Source organism: Apaloderma vittatum, unplaced genomic scaffold (assembly GCF_000703405.1).
Source record: "Apaloderma vittatum isolate BGI_N311 unplaced genomic scaffold, ASM70340v1 scaffold11777, whole genome shotgun sequence".
Taxonomy (NCBI): Eukaryota; Metazoa; Chordata; class Aves; order Trogoniformes; family Trogonidae; genus Apaloderma; species Apaloderma vittatum.
Genome location: NW_009725768.1, coordinates 15,549 through 41,827, shown reverse-complemented (window position 1 = coordinate 41,827; position 26,279 = coordinate 15,549). Strand labels below are relative to the sequence as shown.

Sequence of the window (26,279 nt, the reverse complement as noted above, 5' to 3'; positions counted from 1 at the left end):
TAAGGATGCTGCAAGCATGAAAGCACTTAATTTAAATATTTTCTAAATTACATGTTCTGGAAATGAGCTTCATAAGAACTGCTTATATTTAGTAAAAGAATCTCTTAAGTAAAAAAAAATTACCTTCAGATCAAAGTATTATATTTAAACGGAAATGAAATTTTCTCTGGTCTTCCAACTCCGCAAGAAAAAGCTGACAACTCCTTGTTCCCAGTCACCCTGCAACGGTTGCCCCGCCTCTTTTGCCAGATCACCCACTTAACGACGTTACTTATTCCAGCCTAATCCTGTCTCCTCAGAAGCTGCGACATCGCTGTGGGTTTTCCTCCCGCTCGATGCCAGACGGGAGCTCCCGAGGGCGACTGCAAATTCCGAACAGCATGTCCGACACAGAGCCACCCCCACCTCGTTCTGCAACTTGGGAGCTGGTTATCCACGCCACGACCAACGTGAGAGCGTGGAAAACCACCTGCAGCACAGCCGGGCAGAGAAGCCACATCTCCACGCTGCGACCAGAGCTGCTGCACCCTCAGGAGCATCAGCCTCAGCCACAATCGTGTCTGCTCCTTGGGAGACGTTTGGGGTGGACAGGAGAACCTCTGTGCTCTCAGCAATGTCTTACACAGCAGAGGAACGACTATAAAGACCCTACTTGAGCTCTGAAACGGTATTTGGCATCTAGAGAAAAAAATCACAGAAAATAGTAAGAGAGCGGAAAACATGAAGAATCAGACAATGAAAGCTGACAGAAACGAGTTGGCAACACACAATCTAAATGAAGAAAGATGAGGAAGTCTGAAAGTGAGGATTAAGGAAGATCTAGCAGCCAGGCTCAACCATGTATAATGAAGTCAGAGAACCATGAGCTCAGGAAGGAAGCAGCACAGCAGCCCTGGAGCTGGCTGCTCCTCCAATTCCACTGCCACCTCTGGCATCTACCTTACCTGGGGCTTCAAAAAACAGCTCTGCAGACTTTCAGAAACTCACCCTATCTGTTCTTAAAACATCTCTAACTTCTCATAGTGGAAATATTATTAGTAGATTCCACCACGACTGCACGAAAGCTCTCCCTTTTGTAACCAGTGACAGGTATAGCTGAACCATGTCCTGAAACAACCAGAAATAAAGAAGCACACATACAGGTAAGAGCAGGAGATGTCTGTGTTGTTTTCAAGAAAATTGCTTGCAAGAGATCTTATCGCGCAGGCATCATACCCACCAGATAAGCTAGGAAGATGTTAACTTAGATAGAGCCAACTTCCATTTATGTATTTCCCAGAGGGTCAGGGTAGAGCAGATGTCAGTGTAAGCACAATGTTTCTGTGTCATTTTGATGCCTCCAACTATGTATTTTCTTCCTGACCTCCTTTAAAAAAGTTCCTGAGATCTTTTGTTCCAATTTTAAAATTCTGTTTCTTTTTGGTGCATTTCCCAATGATTGGTTAAAGAGAGAAAAGTAACGAACATGCTCTGATAGCAGATCCTAAAGGAGCCATTTACTGCAAGGACTCTGATGCACTGTCCTTCTTGAAAAACAAATTATCAAATCACAAACCATCCACCGAGTTGTAGATTACCAATGAACTCAAACAGCACTGCAGCAGCGCGGCGCTCTGATCAAAACCACATTTATCTCCTTGAGTCTTAGTTAACAACAATCCAAGCAGTCACCAAGCAGCTTGTTTTGAGGGGGGCTCAGAGCAGCACTTTTAGCAAATCCACCCCTCTCTTCCCTTCAGAACAAAGCTTTCATCTACACCGACGCTCTGTGTCACCCAGAGGCTCAGGGGAAGCACTCAGTTACCTGCTTCAAAGCCTCCTAATCACCAATCAAATAAACTTTAGACAATTTAAAATAGATGTGCCTAAAACGCAGCCCTGGAACAAGCCTCTGTACAGGATTACCTGTAATAAACCAAAAAAAAAACCAACAAAAAATCCAATGCCAAAAAATACTAAAAAGCACACAAGTAACTGTGTGTAAATGCCAAAAATGAACTCTAAATGTCAAGAAAGCACAAAACCAGCTACATGATCTCTCTCGCACAATTCAGGAGCAATGTAGCGTCAATGTCTACCAGACACAGGGATCCATGTATATTCTGGGGGAGATTTTGCCAGCAGGCAGTGGGATCTGCCTTTCCTTGCCCTGCCGCGGTGCTGCCCGTCCTGACAGGCAGGACACAGCCCCAGGCTCCCCAGCAGCCCCGTACCTTGGGAAAAAAACCCACCAAGATCAACATGGACACTGTCACCCCGCCACACCGAGCACCTGCAACACACCGATCACTTCAAGTCTCATAGAAACATCTTAGTGCCGCTGCTGCCTCGAGGCAAAAGTTTTAATCCGAAATTAGAGGGTGTTTAAACAGAACTCCCCTGAACCTGAACAATTGTCAAGTGCAGAAAATGCTGAGAGACTACAGCATCATCTAAATGAAGGCATCTGCTTGGTTTAATGTATTGGGTAATTGGCCGGTAGGACTCATTACTAAAAATTATCATCAAGGCTGAGAGCTTCTAAGTATTCCAGAGAAAAACATTTATGGAGATTCAAACAACATTCGAGGTCCAATAATCAACATAAATGTAACTCAAATTTTAACACGGGTAATCTGTCACCTACCCAGCAGTACCAAGTCACAGCACGATCAGGACCTGCCTCCCACTACAAACAGTTCCTTCGCACACCCGATGACTTCCATTGCCCAAGATTTTCCGAAGCTACCAAGCCCTCAGATACAAACCTTTACCTCCACAATGCTGAGAGGAAGAAAAAAAAAAAACCACTTAGAAGGAATCAGCAATTTGAATTATGAACTAAATGGATCAAATTATACAAGTACCAGGCAAATCTGGCACACTATCTTGGATTCAGTGTCTGCATATGTATGTATCCTGGTATAAACCCTGCTCCTTCATTTCACATCCTACCACGAGCCACCTGCAGATACAATTCAAGACAACGACTGAACGGGGCAGACTTACCTTCATAGTTTGCCTGGAAGCCTTGAGCACTGACCGCATAATCACTCACAAGCCACAAGGACAGCACAACCCCTGTACTCACAATAGGAGCGGGCAGCTGGAAACCCGTTAACCTGGAAGAAATCAAGAGGAAGGTTACACTCACCATCTCTGCTTTTGACCTGGGAGCAACCAAAACCAGGGCAGCTCTGCTCTGGCCAATACCCCAGAGCTGAGGAACACAGACTGGTACAGCCTGAATTCAGCAGCTGTTCAGCAAAGGCTGGGCAAACCCAGCCCAGGCTTCTAACACCTTCTGCCTTGCCAGAATACCTGCTAACGTATTTCTGCATTGACCATATTTTAAACCAGTCTATCAGCTTCACACCTTGTTCACTAACACCGGCTGCTCTGCTGAGCCCAGCCCCGCTCTCGGAGCCGTCTCCGAGCCCTTCGGGATAACACTCCCCACCCAGGAAACGGGAGCGATACCGAGCCTGCTGAATGAGCCAAAGACATTCTTCAAAAACGTTTATAATGTGTTTTGAGAACTCTGGACTGGAAGCATCAGATCAGGGTCTGAAGCATTATACAAACTGCATTAAATTGAACGCAAACTAAAACAAACTAAAACAGCATTAAGAGAACAGGCAAAAAAATTACGTGACCAATTAAAGCCCATCAAGGTGGCTGCCTTCAGAGTACGTGTTCAGGATAAGGTTTGAAGTTTCTAGGAATCCTCCTCAACTCCCACCCAGCTGTCCCTGCAAGAACAAGAGCTAAAAGACAACTGTCAATTTTATTACAAGTCTCTTTAGTAATGGTTTTAAACTGACGTTATTAGATGCCAAATACTAAAACCTTGATACTGTACTGACACAGCCCAAGAACTGCTAATGTACATTTCTCACTTATAATAAGCCTTCTCCTTACACTTGGCTAAGGTGATTTACATAATAGATTTACATAAGGAACATTTGGTTTAAAGCAATCTCATATTAGATTCTTGCCTGCCATTACCAAGGACAGAAATTCAGACGCAATCCTCATTGCCTGGTAACTGTCCTGAAACCAGGCTTGTACAAAATCACAGAATCAGCAGTAACTGAACTCTCTGCCACATGGTATCACTCCAGATAAGCAGTATTCAAGCTGGATCACAAGGACGCAAGTAGCACAAGATAAACAGGCTACACTAAGAAATAAAGTTTAAAGCTTCTTACACACATACTCAGAGGTTTATCCAACATCTTTTTAGGCATCAGCTAGTCTGGCTCACGGAGAGGGCAAGAGATCACTCCTGATACAGGTATTTCTTAAAGGGGTCAGAGTGTTTTGTTAAGTATCTATTCAATTCAGAGCATGTCCTTTCCTTATCTATTACATGGAATTAAAAAAGAACCCACAGAACAAAAGCAGATCTTTAATTCTGGGGATCACCATCCTCTCTCTGACCGCAGGGACAGCTGCCAGCACACTGCAATTTCCAGCCCAAGCAATTTCTCCTTAAAGTTGCCACCAGCCCCCGGCAACTTCGAGAGACAGAGTGAACTTTCCTGCTGTTCTTACTCTGGCCCTAATTTAGTAAATCTAAATATTATTTCAAACAGATTGAACTCTGACTAATGGAAGCTGACATGGTCTACCTGAGAAGCTTATTAAAGCAAAATTTCCAATTATTGGCAAAGTTCACGCAGTTGCCAGCCAATGATGGCAGTCAAGTCTTAATGTCAGCAAAAACGTACTTACCCACTCTCAGCACAAAATCCATTGTCCGTCCAAGCTGGAAGAACAATTGCTCCTGTTTATTAATGATAAAAGGTTCCAGGATCTTTAAGGACTCAAGATAGTTTTACCATGCACAGAACTGAGGAAGAGTGCCATGGTTTTTATGAATTTATTTTGCAGTTTAATTAAAATGACTTATTGAAACCTTTATGCACTCAAAAAAAAAAATCCAGGAAAGGCATGGACCAGTTTTAATAAAAATTAAAAAACACAACAGACAGCAGAACTTGTTGGTTTTGATTCCTCTAATCACCACCTAGTGTTTCATCAGTATCTAGGAACCAGCTAACAGCAGTCTGTGGTTTTATGTCCCAAGCACATGCGTCCTCTCAGAACCAAGCTTTTTACATCACAGATTCTGTTCACACCGAGGGACTCCACTGTGCAGGTATTGCTTTTAAATCAGGGCAACATTTACATGTCTCCTCACCTGTAAGCAAGTGCACATGTCCCACAGGAGTCAACGGGAATCAAGCACTACCTGAAACAACACTGCCCTTAAGCACATACTCCTGTTTCCCAGTTACAGGGCCCCACAAGGATGGGGTGTGCACAAGGGCATGAAACTGTACCTGAGGGTTTGTCTTGTTTGTGCCTACCTGGTCCCTGGAGCAGGCAGAAGAAAACCGGCTGCCCCACAGCACAAGAGGTGACCAAACGCTGTCTCACCCTTCAGATCAAACAGCCTTTCTGCCCACAAACAATCAAAAGTGCCCCCATAGGCACTAAAACTAAAACTCCCTCAGAAGGAGGCAGGAAATACTGCCCCAATAAGAAAAGTATCTATATAGCAGCTCCTACCCTCTATGGCACTTGTTCCATACAGCCTCCCTGCAGCGAGAACCTGCCTTAGCAATGAGATGCAACTCCTCGCGTTCCTCACTGGAAGCAGCTGCAATCAAAATAAAAGTTATTCCTGCTCTTAAGCCTGCAACCAACTCACACAACTGAAAGCTCTTTTCCTCCTTCTGATGTCCTTGACTTCTCCAAACAGGAGCACAGGCAAAACTCTCCGTCAGAACCAGTCATTTACTAAAGCTCACATCACTCCCCTAAAACCTCAGCACCCAGAAGAGCCAAGCTTGGCAGCACGCGCTGCCTTGTTTCAACCTGCCCAGTCAACTGTTCTCATGCTTTTCTCCCTAAATCTGCAGCCCACACCAGTTTAAAGCATAGGGACCAACGTGACAGCAGACAGAACACAAAATCATTCCCCAAAGGCCTCATGCATGAGACAGTAATTCTGGCACCACTGTTATTTAGTGTGGCAATAATACATATATATACACACTAATAGAAGAAAAGCAGCAAACTCTGTTTCTTGATTTTATTAAGGGCCACAACAAGAAGGTGTGGGCAGCAATAACAGCACAAATAATCATCTCTCATTTCTTCTGTACCTCTGGCCAAATGGATTATTGAGTGATTATCCCCTTAAGTTGCTTGGAGCCAACACTGATTGTGTGAGATTTTTCAATGTGTTTTTCATTGGCTTAATTCTGCTCCTACTGTGAGGAACCAAACTAAGCCAGTGCCAGAAATACCACTTCATAAGCTTGCCCTTGCTTCACAGTACGGCAAAAATCAATATACCAAAACAAATCAACACAGAAATCCTCTATTTGCATCCTTCTTCGTCCTTTGCCTCAGGTTCACTCCTGACATTGCAAATATTCCTGATGCACGGCTCCCCGTTTGCAGGAGAACAGCAAAATCTGCTTCACAAAACAGCTTCACTAGAACTCGCCAATGGTTGAACATGTTTTTATTTATTTATTTTATTTTTTGCTCTAGAAGAACAGTTAGCCAGGACAACCCACATTTCAGTCCCTTTGCAAATGCTCTTAACTCTGTCTGTTGCACATTATGCTGCTCCATGGTATCAGGTACAACCATATCCCACATACATTGTGACGCAGGCTCCCATTTTGGAGTGCAGGTGCCATAATTAAAACAGAGCACATTATTTTTCTGGTAGGATGCCCACCATCAGCTCAGGCTGCAATCAAAATAGTTATTGCAGCTGGCAATCCAACAGCCTTTAAAGCGTAAATGCTAGAGAAGTGTCTCAGAACATCTAATGAAAACGCATCGGATTGCATCGTTTAACCCGGCATTAAATTACACTACACCATACTTCAGTGATTTTTTTCCTGCATGTAATTTAAAGGCACCTATTAAAGAAAATTTCCCATCAAATGAACCACTCTCGTCACTAAACAGAGTTTAAATGACATGGTTCCCCAAGTGCTAGTCTGGCACCCCTGCGCTATCCCAGGACACGATTCAAGCTAAGTCGGGTGTAAGGGACCGTGTGGGGAAAACAGCAGCTTCGAGAGTTGCCTTTTGGAGAGGTTTTTGGAAAACATTCCAGAGTGAGCAGTTGAGTCTTCTTCCACCCCATGAGCCCAGCTAACAAGGCAGCAGTTAACCTCGAGTCATCTGAAAAGTGCGTTCCTGAAGTATTTGACTCATCCACTATCAACGGGGGTCAACAGCAAGAGCCCAATAATTTCCAATTGACTTTCAATCAAGTTTTACACACCTTACTCAGCTCGACAGCTGGCTCGTGTGCATGTAGAAATGAGGAAGCTCAGTGAAAGGCTTAGTGTTCATCCTTGCCTCTGAAAAATGGGTGATATTAATTAACATTTGCAACTTTCTCAATCTGGATGAAAAGGATGTGAAAGCATTGTACTCGAGCTGCTGCAAGGAGAAGACACCTTCAGAAATACGTGTGTATGTTGGAAAACTGAAGTCTTAGGGGAAGATGGAAATACAGCCACATGCAAAGTCAGTGGTCACTCACAGACGTCCTCCTCAAGGCCGCTTCATGGAGCGTATGTCAAGAATGAAAGAATAAATACAAGATCAGGGAATTTACCCACAGCACTCCATCCCAGCTCAGACCTCATTACAGGCAGCAGATGTTTTTCCTTAAAGGTACAGTTGTTGGTGGGTCAGTGAATGCACCTTGTCAATCCTATCAGTATCTTAGTTTTAGAAATCACCTTTCATCCTGAAGGAGTTTAACAGCTCCTCCAAACCATGGGCCAAAATCCTCAGCAAATCAACCCTGCACTTCAAATGTTACTTCCCAAAGCTGGCACAAAGTGCTCTGCAGGTGCCCTGGGCACAAGGACTTCAACACGTCAGTAAAACCCAACCTGACAGCTCTTTGCTTCTCACACGTCCTTGTGGACAGGATTCAGGGGTAGCCCTGGCTCCAGGAGGGATCCCATGTCACCATCGCTGCCCAGTCAGCAACCTCCTCCAGGGCGGTTACCGCTCCTGCCGCTTCCTCCTCTCCGTCACCCGGTACCTCTCTGCCCACTCCATCCCCTGCAGCTCTACCAGAGGCTGCTGCCACCCTGGCCTCTCACACATCCCATCCCTCTGATTTTCAGCAGGGAGAACTGTGCAGATCTTTCTCCCCGTTTTCAGTAAGTGTGGATGAAAGACACACCTGAGGAGACAGCTAACCCTGCCAGCATTTCCTCAGGCTTGGCTGGCTCAGAAATTCTTCCTCGGTGGTTCTGTTAGGATTTTCTCCCTTCCTCTCTGTTTTTATTAAGAAAACAAGCAATTGCAACAAGATGTTAAGTTTGCTGGGATTTTTCAACCATATTGACAGAATAACTGGTGCCATGAATGTTCTCATTAATCATCGGTAAAACAAGCAGAGCATCATCTGAGAACACTTCCAGCTCATGCTGGAGACACTTAAAAGTCAGTTCTGTCTGCAAGGCAGAACTCACTGGTGTTATTTAGACAGTTGTCCTTTAATTTTGATCCCTGTAAGGCTGAAGCAACGCTCTGGACCGAAAAAAAGCTCAGCCAGCTTAAAAGGATACTGTAATGATATAAGAAAAACACTATCAGTTCACATTTGGATTTACTTGTTGGAATGATTTACACTCAGAGCCAAGCTGCTTTTGTTTTTGAGGCAAGCTACAAACAGATCCTGATGGAGCATCTTCAGGGGCACGTTGCGAGCAGCAGTACCTCCTTGTATATTCTCTGGTCGTATTTCACCGAGCAACAAGAAGCTACTTTGCTGCCAACCAGCACCACATGTCCCATTTTATTCCGTACTACTTTCTAACCATCCCCTCTTCCCAGCTGGTTGACAATTAAGTTGCTTCTAAAATAATACAATCCAAAATAATGCAATCACTGGCTCTGACATACGCTGCTATGTAATTTTCTTATCAAAACCGTAACAAGTATCACAGCAAAAAAAAAAAGTTTTCTCTGTCCCTTAAACTCACTCAGGATGACATACACTACACACTTACCTATGTGTTCCTCAGAAAGTTAGTCTAGCGCTTTGCAAACAGTTCTCATTCTAACATCAAACAGTTCAGCCCCATGTGCCAGCGGGGCTTGGGAAGCAGCTACGCTTCCTTCCTTTCTCCAAGGCAAGTATAATTCAAGCCACAGGAGTCCTTTGCCTACCTCTGACACTGACAAAGGCTTCATTAACTAATACAGTCTCCAGAGACAGTCGCAGGGCTCATAAATTCCAGCCTGGATGGATTTCTTCGCTCATTTAAAAACGGGGTTTGGGTCAATTCCCAGCAGAAGAGTGTTATTTATAGAGCCTAAAGCCAGCACAGCCATCTCAAATATATGCGGCCTTCATGGCTCAAGCTGAGAACAGGTACTAAGCATCAAATTCCAATAAATTTAGTTTTCTGTACAATACAATAGAGTAGGAAGACCATGGACTTGGATATATTTTATCATGTCCCTTCCATGCCCATTTTTCCTGTACTTTCTCAGGTAGCAGTGAGGTGCAAGCAGACAGCTGATAAACTTCGGCATCTACAGGCTCAGTAAGTTATTACAAACCAAAAGAGAAACGCAAATTCACAGAAAAGTTCACTGAACTTCAGTTCACTGGGAACAACTCCAGGGAGAGGATGTCTTGCCATGCACTTGGACAGCTAAACGGCCTGATCTCAATAACTAGAAAAATACTATATAGAAGTGCTAGAACAACAGCATTTCACACTTCAATTTGCACACAGATCAGTAACAATATAAGCTACCAGACAGTTCAAACGAAAATATTTATCTCCTTCCTAAACCTTTTATTCCACTGTAGCAGCTCCAATCAGCTGTAATCCTAAATATTATGAAAATCACTAAAGACGTAAGGACAATTACTGCATCTTTGGGTAGCAAAAGCCTTTATGTTTTCCCAACAGCTACAAAATCACAAACAATTACATTCTTTATTAAGAAAAAGAACTAGATGTCAGCAGTTGCTCTTGCAGCACACCAAAATCCAATTCTGAAGAGTCTAAAAGGAGCCGGGCCACCCTCCGCCACCCAACAGGAGCGTAATGAATTGGAGTCAACGGGCACTGAAGATTTGTCAATTTTCTATTTGAGGCTGCAAGTAATAGCACTCCACAATTTCATTGTATCTGCACCGATCTCGTAAGATTGTATCATCTCCTGGAGAATTTCATTAATTTTGATAAAAGGGAAATACATACTGTCTAAAGAGGTGCTCTGCCTGAGAAACTCTCAAGGTCAGACTTTATAGAGAGAAAAACTTCGGGACCTAAAGATTCCCTGCATTCACAAGATAATGTGGAAGGGCATACATTTTTCCTCCCTTCAGGAAAATGGATTAAAAGGCATGGCTGTGAACTGTTCGGCACTTCAATTCTTCCTCCCCACCCCAGCACACAGACCCTCCAACTAGGGGATTTTAGGCATTTCATCAATTTAGTTTGAGAAAAAAAAAATGGAACCAAATAAAAAACCACAAACGAACCACCTTATGCCGTTTAAAAGATGGGAAAACAGAGGGAGTGATGTTCCCAGCGCCACCGAGCGGAGCAGGTGCTGGGCTCAGAACAGGACCAGAAGAGAGCTCCGACTCGGGCTCTGGCGCGGGGTCACCAGCACAGCCCAGGGCTCGTACCACCCCCCGAACACCCATCGCTGCGCTGCTCCGCTCCCAGGAGCCTCCTCGCGGGAGGCTGGCACTAATTACCAGGGAAGAAAGTGGCCATCTTGCTGCTAACTGATGTCAATAGCTATCGACTCAAAGCAAAAGTATTTTTGAAGACCTGATTCTGTGCTAATAAAGGCAAAGACACTTTTTTTTTGCACAGGTTCTTACGCAAGCAGGATCAGACCGTAGTCACCTTCTCATCCCACAGGTCTCCAGTAACGCAGCGACTGGGCAACCCACGTCCAGCAACAAATTGCTAAGAGCTAATAACTCCCTGTGCTGCCGAAGGCAACCCGCTGAACCTCCCTGTGCTGCCGTCTGCCTTCTCCAACAATACAGCAGACCTGTGTCTCCTCACAGCACTGCAATCTGAAAACGAGAAGCACCAGGCGAGGGCTATGGGTTAGTTCAATTTCTCTCGCTCCCCTGCTTAAAAATGTCACCTCGCTCACTCTGACCCCAAAAGCTCACCCACTGGTTTCCTGCATTGCCACTCCTGATGAAAGGATAAAAGCAGCTCTAAAATAAACAACTCCAGAGGACTGAGAATAATGCATGCATAAAAAGATGATAAACCTGCTCTGTATACAAGTTATTAGCAGAGCACCAGCAGCTATTGTCTTTATCACTGGTCATCTTTGATAAGGAAAAGGAGCAACCCCATGGAAGCTATCGGAGATCTCGCCGCACAGATGGAATTTACCTGGAACGCTGCAGCTGGGGGCACTGCCGGCTCTGCAAGGGCCACCCGTCACATCCCATGCAGACTCCACAACGCTCTGCTGCTGCTCTCTGAGAGGCTCCCAGGCACTGTGTTAAAAGTCTACCTCAAGTACAACCACCAGCCAGAGGGATCTAGAGAAGAACATACGATCCTGGGCTTCAAGCACTTACTTCATGTTATCAACAGCAAATGTGTAAACGTGGTTAATCAGCAGTTTAGAGGGAAAACAAAACCATTTTGAAAACAACGGCCAGGAAGCTCCACCTGCTTAACAGGGCAGCATCAGGCCCCCTCCTAAACCTGCGGGATTCACCACAGCAGCAGGGAAAAAGCTCCCAACTCCCATTTAATCATCAGCTTTTACCACTCATCCTGATGTACACTCTCCTGATAAATATGGAAAAATTGAATACGGCCTCTCAGAGCTGAACAGCCCTAGATGCAGTTGCATTAACTCCATTAGCTCTCCTGGACTTTGAGATCCAGTTCCATCATTATCTCACGGACAAAGTTTAAATATTCGGCACTTGCTCAGAACAAAACGACAGGGCCATTGGCAAGAGGCTCTAATGCTGCTGGAGTAGCTCAAACAAGTACCTGCTCAGTGTATTTTATTCTGCAAAGCAGAGAACATAAACATAAGTGGGTTTTTGTTTGGTTTTTTCTTTTTTCCCCACAGAGTTAATGTGAAGTGACAAAAGGCTCTGCTAAGGGGAGAAGGAGGCAGGATTCTCAAGTTCACTAAAGATGATAAAAGGATTTAGCTGCCCCTCCATTTTATTTATCTTTATCCTTCCTAAAAAGAACTGTAGTCACCTTGGAGACATGAGGTTGCTACCGAGGAACATGTCACAGGACCAGTGGTGACTCAGCACAAAACCCTGGTAAGTTCTGTCTGTCACCAGATGGAAAATGCTGTTTCTCCAGGAATTTCTTTAACAGTATCAAACCCCCAGCAAATCCAGTGCCTGTGAAACCAGAACCCCACAATGTTATTTTAGCCCAGGTTTGCATCTCTGCAAGCGAGAGCACGTAACACTCGGGGAAATTTCCTCCTTTGCTTTTTGTTCTCTTCATCTGCTCTCCTCCCTTCTGCTGTTTTCAAAAATCAAAAAACTCTGCTCTCTGGATTGGTAATTAAGTACACGTCACCCAATCCAATTTTTCAAAGAGTAATTAAAAGGTTATCAAGGAGAAACAGGCAAGCGACAGGTATTTCTGCTGTATCTGCAAATAGGTCACCCCAGCAGATAATTCAATTCTTATCACTCGTATCACATAAAATTAAGTTCAAACAAAATACTTAATCTTGCAGTCAATTAAATATGACCAAAGAGATCATATGGTTTTTAACTGCACACACAGCATATTGATGGCAATCCTCCTCTCAACTCTTCGCTCATTTGTCAGGGAAGAAGGATGAGGATCTCTAACAAGCAACAGCAACTTTAACAGAAGACACTGTGCAGGACGCCGAGATGGGAGCTAGAAGGTAAGTTATTTCTGGTGCCAGTGAGCTAAAGGCACTATAGATTTTTTTCTTCAAGTATGAAACTCTTGCAGTAATGATTAACAAACATTTTTGTTAATCCTACACACTTTGTAGTCATCAGAACGGGGCAGTTCATCACATCTGTGTAAATACCCACCTCCTAGTAACTTGTGTGGAAAAGCAAACTGCATACTGACATTCTGGCCATAATAAAGACTTATTTTTCTTGATACATGGGCTGAAATATTTTCTTAGCCAAAGAAATTCAGCGTCATTGAGACACTTTCTTTGAACAGAGAATGCAATTACCTACCCACATCATCCAGGAAGCAAAGCCCACAGCTGGAAGGTAACAGAAGTTACTCCAGCATTGCTCAGCACACATGCAAGTGAGCAGTCTCCCCAGGTATAAAAAAGATTGCATATTTTGTCCCTTAGGCCTTCCAAAGTAAAGATCTTTGGAAGAAAAAAAAAAAAGTCTGATTTTGTGAACTGACCAGCCCATTTGATAATATAAATTCAATGGCTCCCTTCCGAAGGGAGCAGGATTAGGTATCTGAAATGACTGACTTAAAGATATTGTAAATAAATTTTCCTGGACCTGACTGCAAGCCTGAAGCTTCACATAAGGAAAACAGCAACTAATTTAAGATTCTCACATTCAAAGTGTCCTGGAAATTACCAGCAGCAGATGAAAAACTTGAAGATATCATGTGGTTTTCTCATTAACTACTGTCTGGTTGTGTCATGTAACAACGGTCTGCCACCAAGAGGTGCAAAGAGTCTCCCAAATCTCATAGCAATCTTCAATCCATAAATAACTCCAAATATTCAAATTTTAGTCAGGTTTCTGCCAAGCTTCTAAGCCCAGCACAGCGGGAAAGCAATCAGAAGACTAACCTGATTGGAGCATCCTCTTAACAATGACACAATCAGCAAAGCACAATGGGAATTTGCAAAAAGACTATTTCTTGAGTAACTGCAGTTTTCAGATCAGGTCTCCACACACATCCCTCTGGACCCACCGGCAGTTTCGAGCCGTTAGGAACTCGAACAATGAGCATTCGGGAGAGCTTCATCTTGTGTAACGAGCACAAACACGGCTTAAAAGAAGGGAAAGCCACAGATGGGCATCAAGGGAAGTTACAATTCTCATCTAAACTCACAAAAACCCACAGCTCCTACTCAAGTCAAGGGAGACACAAATGCGCAGCCATCGCTGTTCCCAGGTTTTCTAGAAGATTCTGTTACAGTGGTCCCTGCTGAAAGCCGGTGTACGGCATTGGGGAAAAAAAGCTGAAGGAGCAAGGACTCGGAAAGAAACTCTGATTTTAGCAAACAAAGTCATGGCACTGAAAGATGGCAACAGCCCTGGACGCCTAAATTAAGACACCAAAACGCATTTAATATTCACATACTCATCACAAATGCACAGCGCAAATTCCCTAATATACAGTAAAGCACTTTATTAGCAAATGTCTCATTGGATTAAGTCTGCTCTTATTCTATTAGGGAACTTTCACACCACATTAAACTGCAAGACAACAGGGTGCTTGCCAGCACACAATGAACGTGGATATTAACCCCTTCTCAGAACCGCACACAGACGCGACGCTGTGACGCATCAGGCCAAAGAAACTCTTCGTAACACAAGGCTGAAATGGAGCAGCAAGGCATGGAGACAACCGTTCCCCATCCCTCAGCACAAGAGAACGTCATCAACATTAAGATCATCCTCTTCTCGCAGTCAGGCAAGCACGACCTACCGAAATACATCAGTGATGCTCAACAATAAAAGCTCAAGAGCGGGAGAAGCAGAGATACGGTGCCTCTCCGTTAACCGTTTTGCTGACCAGCCTTGAACACAATGAACAAACCAGTTACATCTTCCCTAAGGAAGTTTGCTTTTGTTTCCTTTCCCTTCTTTCACACTTGCTTACAGCTTATTTTGGCCCTCCTCCTGGTAGCATGAGCTTTCATGAATGATGCATGGTCATCTATCGTCGAGTGCTGTGCTTGGATGATGAATTGAATACATCTGGAAAACAGCCTGAGAAAAAACCCAAAATTGATAGCCCCAAGAAAAAAAGAAAAAAGTGAGAAAGAAAAAAGAAAAAATATTAAAAAAAGGCATGTTGGGCAACAGCTACAGAGTTTAATGAGGTGAGATTGATGTACACAGGAAAAAAAAAATTAGCTGAACAAAGAAGTGAGACACTAAAGAGCACAGAAGAGCAAGTTCCAATTTTGAAGTCACTAATCTAGAAATGTCCAGGGGAAGAATGCAAGCGTCCATCACACAAGAGTCCACATCATTTACTTTTCTAAGCCCTCTGTAAATGCTTTCATCAGACTTCTAAAAAGCCTCTTTGACACCTCTCTTTTCCCCTCATTTATCTCACTTTCCTCCACTCTACTAAATACACACCATTCCTAAACACTTCACCTCCTCATTAGAGAGGAAACATCCTCACCTCGCTTTGTGCTCCTGGTTTCATCCCACATCTACCCAAGCTGCACGTGAAGTTCACCACTGATACCAAGGGAGGACCTTACTCTGGTAATTGTCACAACGGTATCCAAGCTGTACCCAAGAACCTTGCTGTACTGGTCAACTGTAGGAAGACTCCCTTTCTGTTCCTTCCGTCTATAATCACATCACGCTTACCATGAGCTCAGAGTAATACCTGGATGCAACTCATCTACAACATCTTACCGATTTACTCCACTACGACTGTAATTCTGAATTAATTTAATCCACAGCTTTTGCTTCTTCAGCAGAACTTCCCAACGACGTCTAAACGGCAACAGGAAACATCTGGCACTGCTGACGAGCAGAGCAATTTGCCAGGAGGCTTTTCAGGGCAAGAGCAGCATTGACTGCTCACCAAGCAAAGTTTCCTGAGCAGAATTTTATCCCAGATGCAGGCATCCTTTACATAATACCCAAAGCAAAGCACTATGCTACCTTCTGATTAAATGATGAGGTCCCATAATGAAGATGATTCTCAAGCACAGTTGCAACATAAAGATACGATTTATTTGCATAACTGAAATCATCTACATAAAGAGCTGATTTTCACCAGTATTTGAGTGAGATGTTCCAGTTGGGTTAGACAAGATGCTGAGGTCAAATGATCTGCCCTAAAGCGGTTTGAAGTAAAATCAATTTCCAGGGCTGCCCATGACTATGGCATTCTTACTAGGGATTCTAATACCAGGTGCTGCCACTGTTTCTATTACTTTTTCAATACATGACTGCCATACTTCAGGTGCAATCAGACACCACATCAGACAAGAGCAGTCATGTCACAAGTCACCAAGTTGACTTCATCTGTGCCTCAGATCTGGAGGTCTGAGATCATGACACTTCTTCAAATGCAGAAGTCTGACACATCATATAACATTTGCTACCACAGCAAAACATTACTTTTTTCAAAATCAGCCTCTCATTTAACTTATTATTACTACAAGGATGGTAGCTACGATCGGAGACCAGAATCCACGGAGAGTCTTCATACTGAAGTCTATTACTCAGTAACTTCTTTACCCCTAAAGATCCAACAGTTTAGTCAGATGTGAAAGAATCTCTCCCCTGCCCAGACAGTGAACAGACTGCAAATTAGGGAATTACCCAAATGCACCCACAAAGCATTTGGAAGAGCTATAAACTGAAACCCATTATCCTCCCTCCCACTCAGAGAATCTCTTCTGGATTGAGGGAAGCTCCTCTGCACATTAGCTCTGCTTTCCTCCTGCTCCATTTTCTAATTAACTTCTCTGGATGTCTAGAATGACTCTTGATAAATCATTACTGTCAGGCATTCAGAGAAACATTTCAAACCTTATCAGAGATAAGAAAACAAAACAACTGTAAGGACCCCTCATGAAGTGCTCCCAGTTTATTGCAGCATAAACCTCCAACCCAGATTTAATTTCGGTGGCAGAAATAGGAACACGGTTATAAACATCAGGGTATGACCAACGTACCTTGTTCTCAGATTGCCCTGCTGAGGCAGTCCATCGTAGATAGATAACACATCAAAATCTTCCTCTAATGCAAAGGACTGGAAAACCAGCTGTATCCTGTTCTGCTCCTCGGCAGTGATTGTCCACGTGCAGTTTGCATAATTTGGATATCCATAAGGAAAGCCCGGACTCTGTATCGTCCCGTTTGGGCCCTGCAAAATGTGACTGCAGTTCTGGGCTGGCAAGAGAAGAGAGAAAAGTAAAAGTTGGACAGCGTAGAATGCACATTTCATAACTTTGCCATCAAAATGGATCACACAAGATTCTTTCCATTGAATTTCTTCTCAGTTCACGGTCCCAGCAAATACATAAAAGTAAAAAATATCAAGAGATGGATCGCTGTCCTCCCTGCAGGAACTTGGGCCCCAGATACCATCTCTTGGGCTGTAAATGGAACAGGCTAATAGCAGCTGCGGACTGTCCCTGGGGAGCAGACCTGTGCCCACCCTTTCACAGCCCATCAGGCCCTCCGTCACACCCGGGATCCAGCGGGTCAGCACATTGCCACAGACCCAGCCGCGCTGGATGCCTCAAGCACGAGGGTGCAGAGGCCACAGAGCAGCAGAACGATGACGCCAAAGTCAGCCGTGCTTTACCCAAACGTCTTTTTGTAGAATCATAGAATGGTCTAGGCTGGAAGGGACCTTAGAGATCATTTAATCCATCCTCCCTGTCACGGGAAGGGACGGCACCTCTCGACTAGATCAGGCAACACATGGGGACCGAGCAGGAATTGAACCCCCAACCTCAGTGTGGTCACTGCTGTCAGCACCGTGCTCAACCCACTGACCTAACTGGGTTTAAGGCACCAAGAAAAAGTTCAAACAAACCAATCTAACTCCTACCGGCTTTAACGGAATAACTCCTCCCCAGCACAGCTACATTCCAGACAGTTTGCCAGGCAACTGTTGTGAGACAAAAAGCAGAATTTGACCTTTTTCCCGTGGCCAGCATCAGAGCTGCTGCTCGCTGCTGCCTGCATTTGCTCTGGCTTTTCTTACTGATACTGGATCGTTTACCTCTGCTTATGTAGATAACCAAGGCTTTCAAGTTGAAATAAATTAGATTAGAAATCAATTCTTTGATTTCTCATTGCTTTTCTCAAAGGCAGCAATGGCATTTGCGCTTCCGAGTGCCAACCAGCTACAGGTAAAGAATTGCAGAGCAGTGCTCATTAAAGCCAATTATAATTAGATTGACCTACTTCGGTGCAAAAAACATGCAGTGGAACTCCTCTCCGCAAGACAAAGTTCACACCTTTATGAATCTAAAATGGTCAATCATATTTACTACCCAGGGAGTCTTTTTGTATCATGTTTATTACATTGATGAGAGTTAGGACAGCCCCATAATCCACCGGAGACTAAAATTGAGCTAGGCACAAAACTCGTTAACCAGGCCAGACTAAAGTACTTTGCATTTCTATAGCACCTGGCATCTGCCTCTCTCAGGGGATTTTGTCAGTACATAAAGCAGACAAGAGTGAAATCCACCTCCCTCCTCCACTTCAGCTCCATTTATTTCTAGAGTTCACTGAAAGGATGGATTAGCTTGGTGCCAGAAAGCTGCACGGGACTGGGAATATTCCCGTTATCACAGCGCAGTAAAATTAGGGCCAGTTTGGTTTAATAACTTGCAGACTGCCAAAGACCCATAAGCTTCAGTTTCCTAAAATTCAGTCACATCCTCTTTTCTTCAACCAGACTGGCACTCAAAGTCAATGTGAGGATATTGAATCTGTCTCTACCACACTTTTTTTTTTATTTTAATTTTAAGTAAATGTCATCAGAACAACTTAAGGAAATTGGGAAAATAAAGCAGCTCTCTTCTCCCATTTCCTGATGGTAGAAAAGCTACCGATACTGTATCAAGTTCAGAAAAATAAATTCAAGGTCAGCAACACCGTGTTCCAAACACTTCCCAGGTCATATAAAAGGCAATAAGCTTTAAGATCAACACAAACTGATGCCATCCCTGCATAATCAGCAATTAAAACAAAAAACAAAGGCCAGTAAAGTGTACTTAATCTTAAATCTAGCTGAAGAAAACCAAATAAATAATGGAAAAAGAGGACACCGCTTTATGACATATCAAATCAATCTACTGAAATATTTGCATGTTTATGATTTTGTCCAAGATGTGCTTTGGACACAGCTTAAATAAAATTGCTTATTGCAAACAAAAATTAGTTTTTCAAAAGCTGACAAACTGGAAAGCGATATATTCTTCCTCAACTGTAATAGTAGGGAACTTCATTTATATTGGACACTGCTGGAAAAAGTCAGCAGGCACAGGAAGGAGATCCAGGCAGCCAAAGAGAATTTATGCATACTCTGTAATTTGCTTTCAGGTTTGAGTTAGTTCAGCTCAGGCTTGACTGACAAAACCTTATCTAAAATCTAAAGCACATGATAGGGAAACACTCCATTTCTCTTCTGAAAACTTGCAAAAACGATTCTCTACCCCTTCAGCCCAGGAGCAAAAGTATGAAGGTGTGACAGGCCGATTGCCAGCGTCTGTGCTATGAATTTCCAGGTGAATTCACACTCCGCAGAGGGGCTACGCCAAGCAAGGACACCACAAGCTGCACGCAGGGAGCACCCTCTGCAGATGAACCGTCAGCCCCGGTACCACAGGAATTACCAACAACCCTTCCACAACGGTTCCGTTCCCCCTCTCGCAATTTGCCACTTTATTCACAAGCTACGAGAGCGCGTGAAAAAGGTAAACACAGAGAGCACTAACGGATCAGCTGGCTTCTGCCAGAAGGCTCCTTGTGGCAGTGTAAATATTTATGTAGATATTCCAGCTCCTAATACTATTATTCATGGACTCATAGCTTTCTGAAGGTATAAAACCAATATGAAACTCATCAGGGGATATGTATTTGTGAGCACGTGTCCTGTTTCATGATGGAGATGACGAGCCTGAGAATGGAGCTAATTCTAACTGCTCTGCCAATGCAACCTGCTATTTTCAATTCTGGAAAGTCGTTTATTATGAGAGTATATCTTTTTAATGAATGCATCAGTGTGATTTTATTGCAGTAGCACTTGAAGTTTCCAGACAAGGACAAAGGCATTATCATACTTGGCACTGCTCAGTGGACAGAGCCTTTCTCCAAAGTGACCACAATCCAAGGTGGAGTCAAAAAAAACCAACACAACCCAAGGAAGCCCACACTCATGGAGGGCTTGGGTCTTTGCAGAAAAATATTTTTAGCCAGGGACACAACTGCTTTCTCAGTGATAAGAGCTTAAAAGCCAGCTTTACTGGTCTCCACTTACAGTATTTGTTTTGTGCAATATACGCTGCTTGAACAACGTCAACAGACTAACCAGCTTCACTTCTGGCTCATACACACAAGGAAAATGATGAAATATTAACTTTGCAGCATGCTGATAGAAGAGCTGCATTTCTAACAGAAACACGGGCTGCCTGCGGCATTTGATACTACACAGTTAATCCACATGCCACAAAATTTAACATGACTGGACACTTAACCAAAAACTAAATATCAGCTGAACACTGCTCGGGCTGCCTCTCGCTTAAGCAGGAAGTTGCAAACCCCTCCAGCCTCATTCCTGGAGTTGATCCGCCTCTTGCCGTGAGTTGGGTAGGAAGAATGTCTTCGTACGCAAAGACCAGGATTCCTTTTGACAGCACAAGCTACGTGACTGAAGACAGAAGCAAGTAGGAGGTTTATTCATGGTATCTGAAGTTGTTCAGACACACGAGCATGGGACCGTCCTCGTGTCAGCCACTCCAGCGTTCGTGGCCTCTGCCTAACGCCACACAGCTGGCTGAGCTCCGGAGCAGAACCAGCTCATCCCCCACAGGACAACGGCAGCGGTGCCACTAAGTGGTTCTCACGTCTTCAATGTCTCGTGACCAGCAGCCACAATGGTCACTGCACACACCCATCAAAACAAACCAGGTTACACTTCCCAAAGAGGAGAATCGATCGTTCAAGCACAACCATGGCAACAGAATTGTTATTTCCTTCAAACAAACACCACCACACACAGGAGTCAGCTGCCTTGGCTGCTCTACCCTTCAAGCCCCTGGGCTAGGACTGAGTTTCATCACTCGAGATAGAATTTCAGCAGCTCTACAGACTCACAGAAACTTGTACATTCAAATTCTGTCACTACAAATCCTCACCAAGTTGTCAGAAGCTAAATAACAATCAAAGGCATTGTCTGACATTACAAGTACAAAGGAAACAGGTATAAAACATCTTCCTCCACCTACTTTCAATTCCTTAAACTCACCAGGCCAGATCCACGGCAGGGTAAAGCAAGAAGTACTTTAACTAGGTTGATTTACACCAAGTAAATATCTAAGGAAGTAGAGGGAAATGGAATTTATTTCTGAAGTGCTTCCTAAAATATAGGTTGATGCACTTTGTTTCTCAGCAGAAAAGAAATCTAATTCAGCAGACATTGATGTATGGTCACTGCATAATTCAGAAAGAACAAATATCAAATCGTACACACTGACTTGTGCTCAGCAGTATCATCTGTTGGTGATATATGACAGTCTTCTCCTTAATGCAGTAGGTTTTGGTATTGTCATTTTCTTTAGTTATTGTTGCTTAGGCACAAATGTTTCTATTTTGTGTTGTTCTAGTCTATTCAACAAAAGAGACCAACATAAAAAACCTTTCCCCAAGAAAACTGAAATCCATATCCTGCAGACACAAACACATTCCATCCTGGCCTAAAATACCAGGGACAAACCCTGTTCATACAGCAGCAACTTCCCAATATTTCTACTCACACTACCACCGAGAGTCAGTCACCTTTGTTGCATAAAGCTCTTCAAACCAAGACACCAGAACCCAAGTCAGAAACGGCAATCAAACGCTGGCAGAGGTTTTCAGCACCCACCAAGAGCACATCTGGAGGCTGTGATGAGTAGGGTAGAGCCCAGGGATGGAGACACAGCTACAACAGTCAAACTCGGGGCAGAAGTGCCCCTGCTTCGGTTTTCTTTGTAGGATGACACAAGTGAAACCACACACAACTCGCCTCAAGAAACCACAGAACTCGCTCCGAGTCAAACTCGGGGCAGAAGTGCCCCTGCTTCAGCTTTCTTTGTAGGATGACACACGTGAAACCACACACGACTCGCCTCAAGAAACCACAGAACTCGCTCCACTTCTCACCATCAGCAACTAATTATGCTCCCTTAACTAGTAGTCTTCTAAATCATTACAATCACAAACAGTAAGTACTCCACCCATAGTCTAGCTTTGACTTACACAGTTTAAGTGGACAGGTAGGGAAAAGTACCTTCATACTTCATAAATCTGAGCCTTGTTTCCCCAAGTATTCACCTTTTCATACTTTTAACTTAACCTACAGTCTTATATCAAAGCCTTCAGGGTAATAAATAATGCAGAGACATTCCATTAACTATAACTTTTAATCAGAGACATTCCATTAACTATAACTTTTAATCAAAAGCCAGCAGATCCAAGAACATCATCAAGGAGATGATTTAAGTCTTGGACAGCCAGTGCCTTTTTCTCCCTGAACACATGGAGCGATGAACTGAACAAGGCAAGGGCAGAGAACACGTGGTTTTTATCTGAATCCAGCTCATGCCACTACTGCCATGTCCAGAAAAAACTAGAATATCCACTTCGAATCAAAAGTAGTATGTGAGTTTCCACATTCCAGTAGGATGGCACAACACTGTGATAGCGCAAATCAAACATATCCTTCCTGAAACCAATCGGCCACCTCCAGCTCTCTGGAGAGAGACGTTGCTTCCCTTCCATTCCAACAGTCTTTCACTCCCACTCTGTCATCACTTTGTCCCTTTTAGTGCTGCCCAGACATTTAGATTGCTGTTGCAGAGATCTGTTACATTTAGGCATTGTTCCAACGTTAGTCCTTTTAGTGCTGCCCAGACATTTAGATTGCTATTGCAGAGATCTGTTATATTTAGGCATTGTTCCAACGTTAGCGTAACAATTCCGTTTTAAGGACTTCCCAAGCAGAAAGAACGGAGTAACAGAAAAGACGGTGAAGATGCTGCAGTAACATTTGTTCCCCTGCATGTGCCCTCCCTTCCTCTCCCAACCAAAATATTTCTCTCTGAAAATAAAGCAAATTTCCTATACATGCTGGGATTTCTAGTGACATTGCTGACCTTGGAGTTCCCCAGCTAAAGCACCAATCAAACTGCCTTACAGGTGGAAACTACAAACATCTGCACAGCAGGGGAAAGCTAAGTCTGGAACTTCCAACTGTCCCAGCACCATCCTCACACATCGCTGCGCTGCTCCATGACCATATCCTTTCCAACGTATCTCAGAAATGACACATATTTCCCGTTAGGAAAAAGCCGGAGCCTCACAGTTCTCCGGTACAGTTTCACCCTGTTATTACGTTAGACCACGGCATTTTTCTCGTACCAACACTGGGACTCCAAAAGACTGTTTGTTCTCCCCAGTCATCTCCTCCCGAGAGCTTCAGCCCGCAGCTCGTAATGCCCATGGGCATCTCTGAAAGGCAAGAAAGGAAGATAGCAGCGTGTCTTTTAAATTCCTGGGAATTCAACAAGCTCCTACATGGAAATAAAGGCACCTGTCCTGAAGCATAAAGTCAAAAGCTGGACAGTTAAACCCAAGCCTGTGTTGAACGCTGCCTCTTCCAGATGGTCAGGATGACAACTGCCACCCCACTGTACATCCCTTTCTCTGTGCCAGGCTCACCTTCTCCTCTAAAGAAACTACTTTCTGCTTTATCGTACTTTGGTTTTATATTTCATGAGGGAACCTTGAAAGGGCATGTAATTTCAATAGCAAGGTCGAAGGAGTTCTGACACACGGTAGAGAAAAAGGGAAATATCCAGTTTCAGGTAACATCAAAAGCCGTTGGCAGGACAAAACTTGAAATCACAAGAACATGACACTGCACATATGTCCTGTCTTACAGCTGCACTGCAGTCCCCTGACATGCTGAGAGGCCAGAGACTTCAGCTGCCACACAGTGATGCCTCATTTGGTTTAGCTAGAAATTGCCAAAGTGAGTCCACTGGTCATAATATCATAATAGCAGCTGCCAGATTTTCCCTTGAGGCTGAAGTCCTCTGCTCTTAACAGAGGAGAGAGGGAGGGCAGCACGGCATGCTGACCTGACCCAGGCTGTCCCCTGCCAGCTTGCTTCAGCCCTACCCTGGAATGACCTGGGAACAGAATCGTCAAGACCCACATCAGATTTTATTTATTTTTTTTTATTGCTATCAAAGGGAGCATGCAAAAATGACACTACCTGTTGTGTAGCTGGTAAGAGCTTGAGCTGTTCTGCAGTGAACACCGCAACACACACTGCTGTGGGGTTATCAAAGAGACATTACAGCATCGTGCTGGCTTTCCCCAGGTGCACGCTACATCTTTTTCAATCACTCCTGCAGATTTACACACCACTTTACCATCTGTAAAGCTTACAAGTTAAAGAGAATCAAAGTAAACCAGAAAACAGGACAAGTGTTTAGGAGGAAAGGCTTGCACACAGCAAGGGGAAAGGCAGGTGATTGCCTCCTATCTTACTGTTAGGAGGGGAGGCAGGAGGGCTTAAGGACCAATAATAGAACATATTAAAAATTACTTTGGAGTTGTTTTAACAAGCATCTAGAAAATCCCTGGTAACACATTCTTTTGAATATATGCAGTATCAAAGCAAATACTAGAAAAGTCTATGTTCATTGAGACACATTAATGAATCTTTTCACTAAATCTCAGTTTTTACCATCTTCCTCGAAAACATGGTGACAAAGAGCACATTGATTGCTTCATCTGGAGGGCTCCTGAAACATGCATGTGTCAAGCCAAGTAGTGAAATGGGCTCTGCCTGTTCTGACTGTATCACAAAAGAAGAGATTTTTTCCATGCTCTACTGACTCTATGGTGATCGTGTTTGGCCAAGCAAGTGGAGTTTGTCGATGCAAGGAATGTAGACAGACAGAAAACCCTGAACCTTTTAACAATGAACAAAGCAGAGGAATCTTGTCAGCAAGGCCAAATATACTACAGCTCACGCTGCTTTAAGCAGAGTTGAGCTTTATCAGCATAGTTAAGAGTGAAGATTTGCTACATTTGCATCTCTACTTGTTTGAAACTAGAGGACTCACTCTATGATTCCTCATGTAAACCAAAGATTTATGTTTCTTCCCACTCCATCCCATACCATAAACACCACGTTAACCCAAAGGCAGTGGTACAGCTACACGAAGCATTTGCAGTTAGTACTAAACACAAAGAATCAGGAAGCCTGGTTACAGAAGGTCCTCACTCTTCTGTTCCTCAGAGCTGCCAGCAAGGAGGAGACTTTCCTCTATCCAATATATACATGCAGATGTGTTCAGGATTCACTATCTACTACAGAGCCCAACACCCACTGCTGCAAGCTTTCAGGAGGCAGGCCAAACCAGCCAATTTAGTTTGTGCTCTCTGGTTCCTTGCTGTACCCCTGCACATCTGTCCTGTGACACAAGTGACTAACAGTACTTTATTTCATGTCCTTTGTTTGCATTAGAACGAAGGACATTCATTCTCCCATTGCATTTCACAAGTTACTGTCACTTAACTTAATGGGGCTTTAAGGAACCTTGACTGAAATAGCTCATGCATTAAGGTTTCCGAAACCCCAATCAAACAAAAAGCCTCCAAGCTGAATATCCTGGGAAGAGACAAGAGCTTTAAACACTTTAAAAACCTATCAAGCAGGCACAGCTAGCTCTGCTGTAAGCATACCCTCAGCTTTTTGCCCCAGAGTTGCATCCAAGAGAAGCAGATCCACTTGCCAGTGCCCATGGCACATATTTTAAGTCTTGCCCATTACATATGGCACTTTCAGACCCGGTCATTATTACGGTGCCTTGGATGTGTCAAAGGAATTGCTCGCTTGTACGTGGGGTGGGGTAAACTATGTGCAAGGCAATACGACTTGGCTGAAAAACAGAAGAGAAAGGTTTCAAAGTCCCGCTCGCCCTATAGAGGGTTAGCGACCAGGCAACTCTCCACTTGTCTGATTTGGGCAGGGCAGCGGCAGAAAGCTGTCTGTAGGTATTTAAGGGAGCCTGAAGGTCAAGAAATTAAGAACAGGGCTTTGCAAGCCTCATGAAAAAGAGGCTCTAGTATCTTTCATCACAAATTACCATTCTAACCAGCTCCCTGACAGCCAGCGGCTCGGTCCCCAGCGCGGGCTCGCTGCGATGCCGTGACGTTGCTAGGCACAGTTGCTAGGCACAGGCACACATGCAACAGCTCAACTGCAGCTTCATTACAGGGC

At 43.9% G+C, this 26,279-nt stretch overlaps 1 protein-coding gene across 1 annotated transcript in view; it reads right to left on the bottom strand.

Annotated features, from left to right (window-relative positions):
* Window positions 1-26,279, bottom strand: part of LOC104276630 (CUB and sushi domain-containing protein 2-like) — a gene marked incomplete at its 3' end in the record, with an annotated part of 195,504 nt that overhangs the window by 153,937 nt on the left and 15,288 nt on the right. Inside the window, 2 exon segments of the mRNA XM_009873029.1 lie at window positions 2,989-3,101; window positions 16,936-17,152. Coding sequence (XP_009871331.1) covers window positions 2,989-3,101; window positions 16,936-17,152 — 330 coding nt within the window.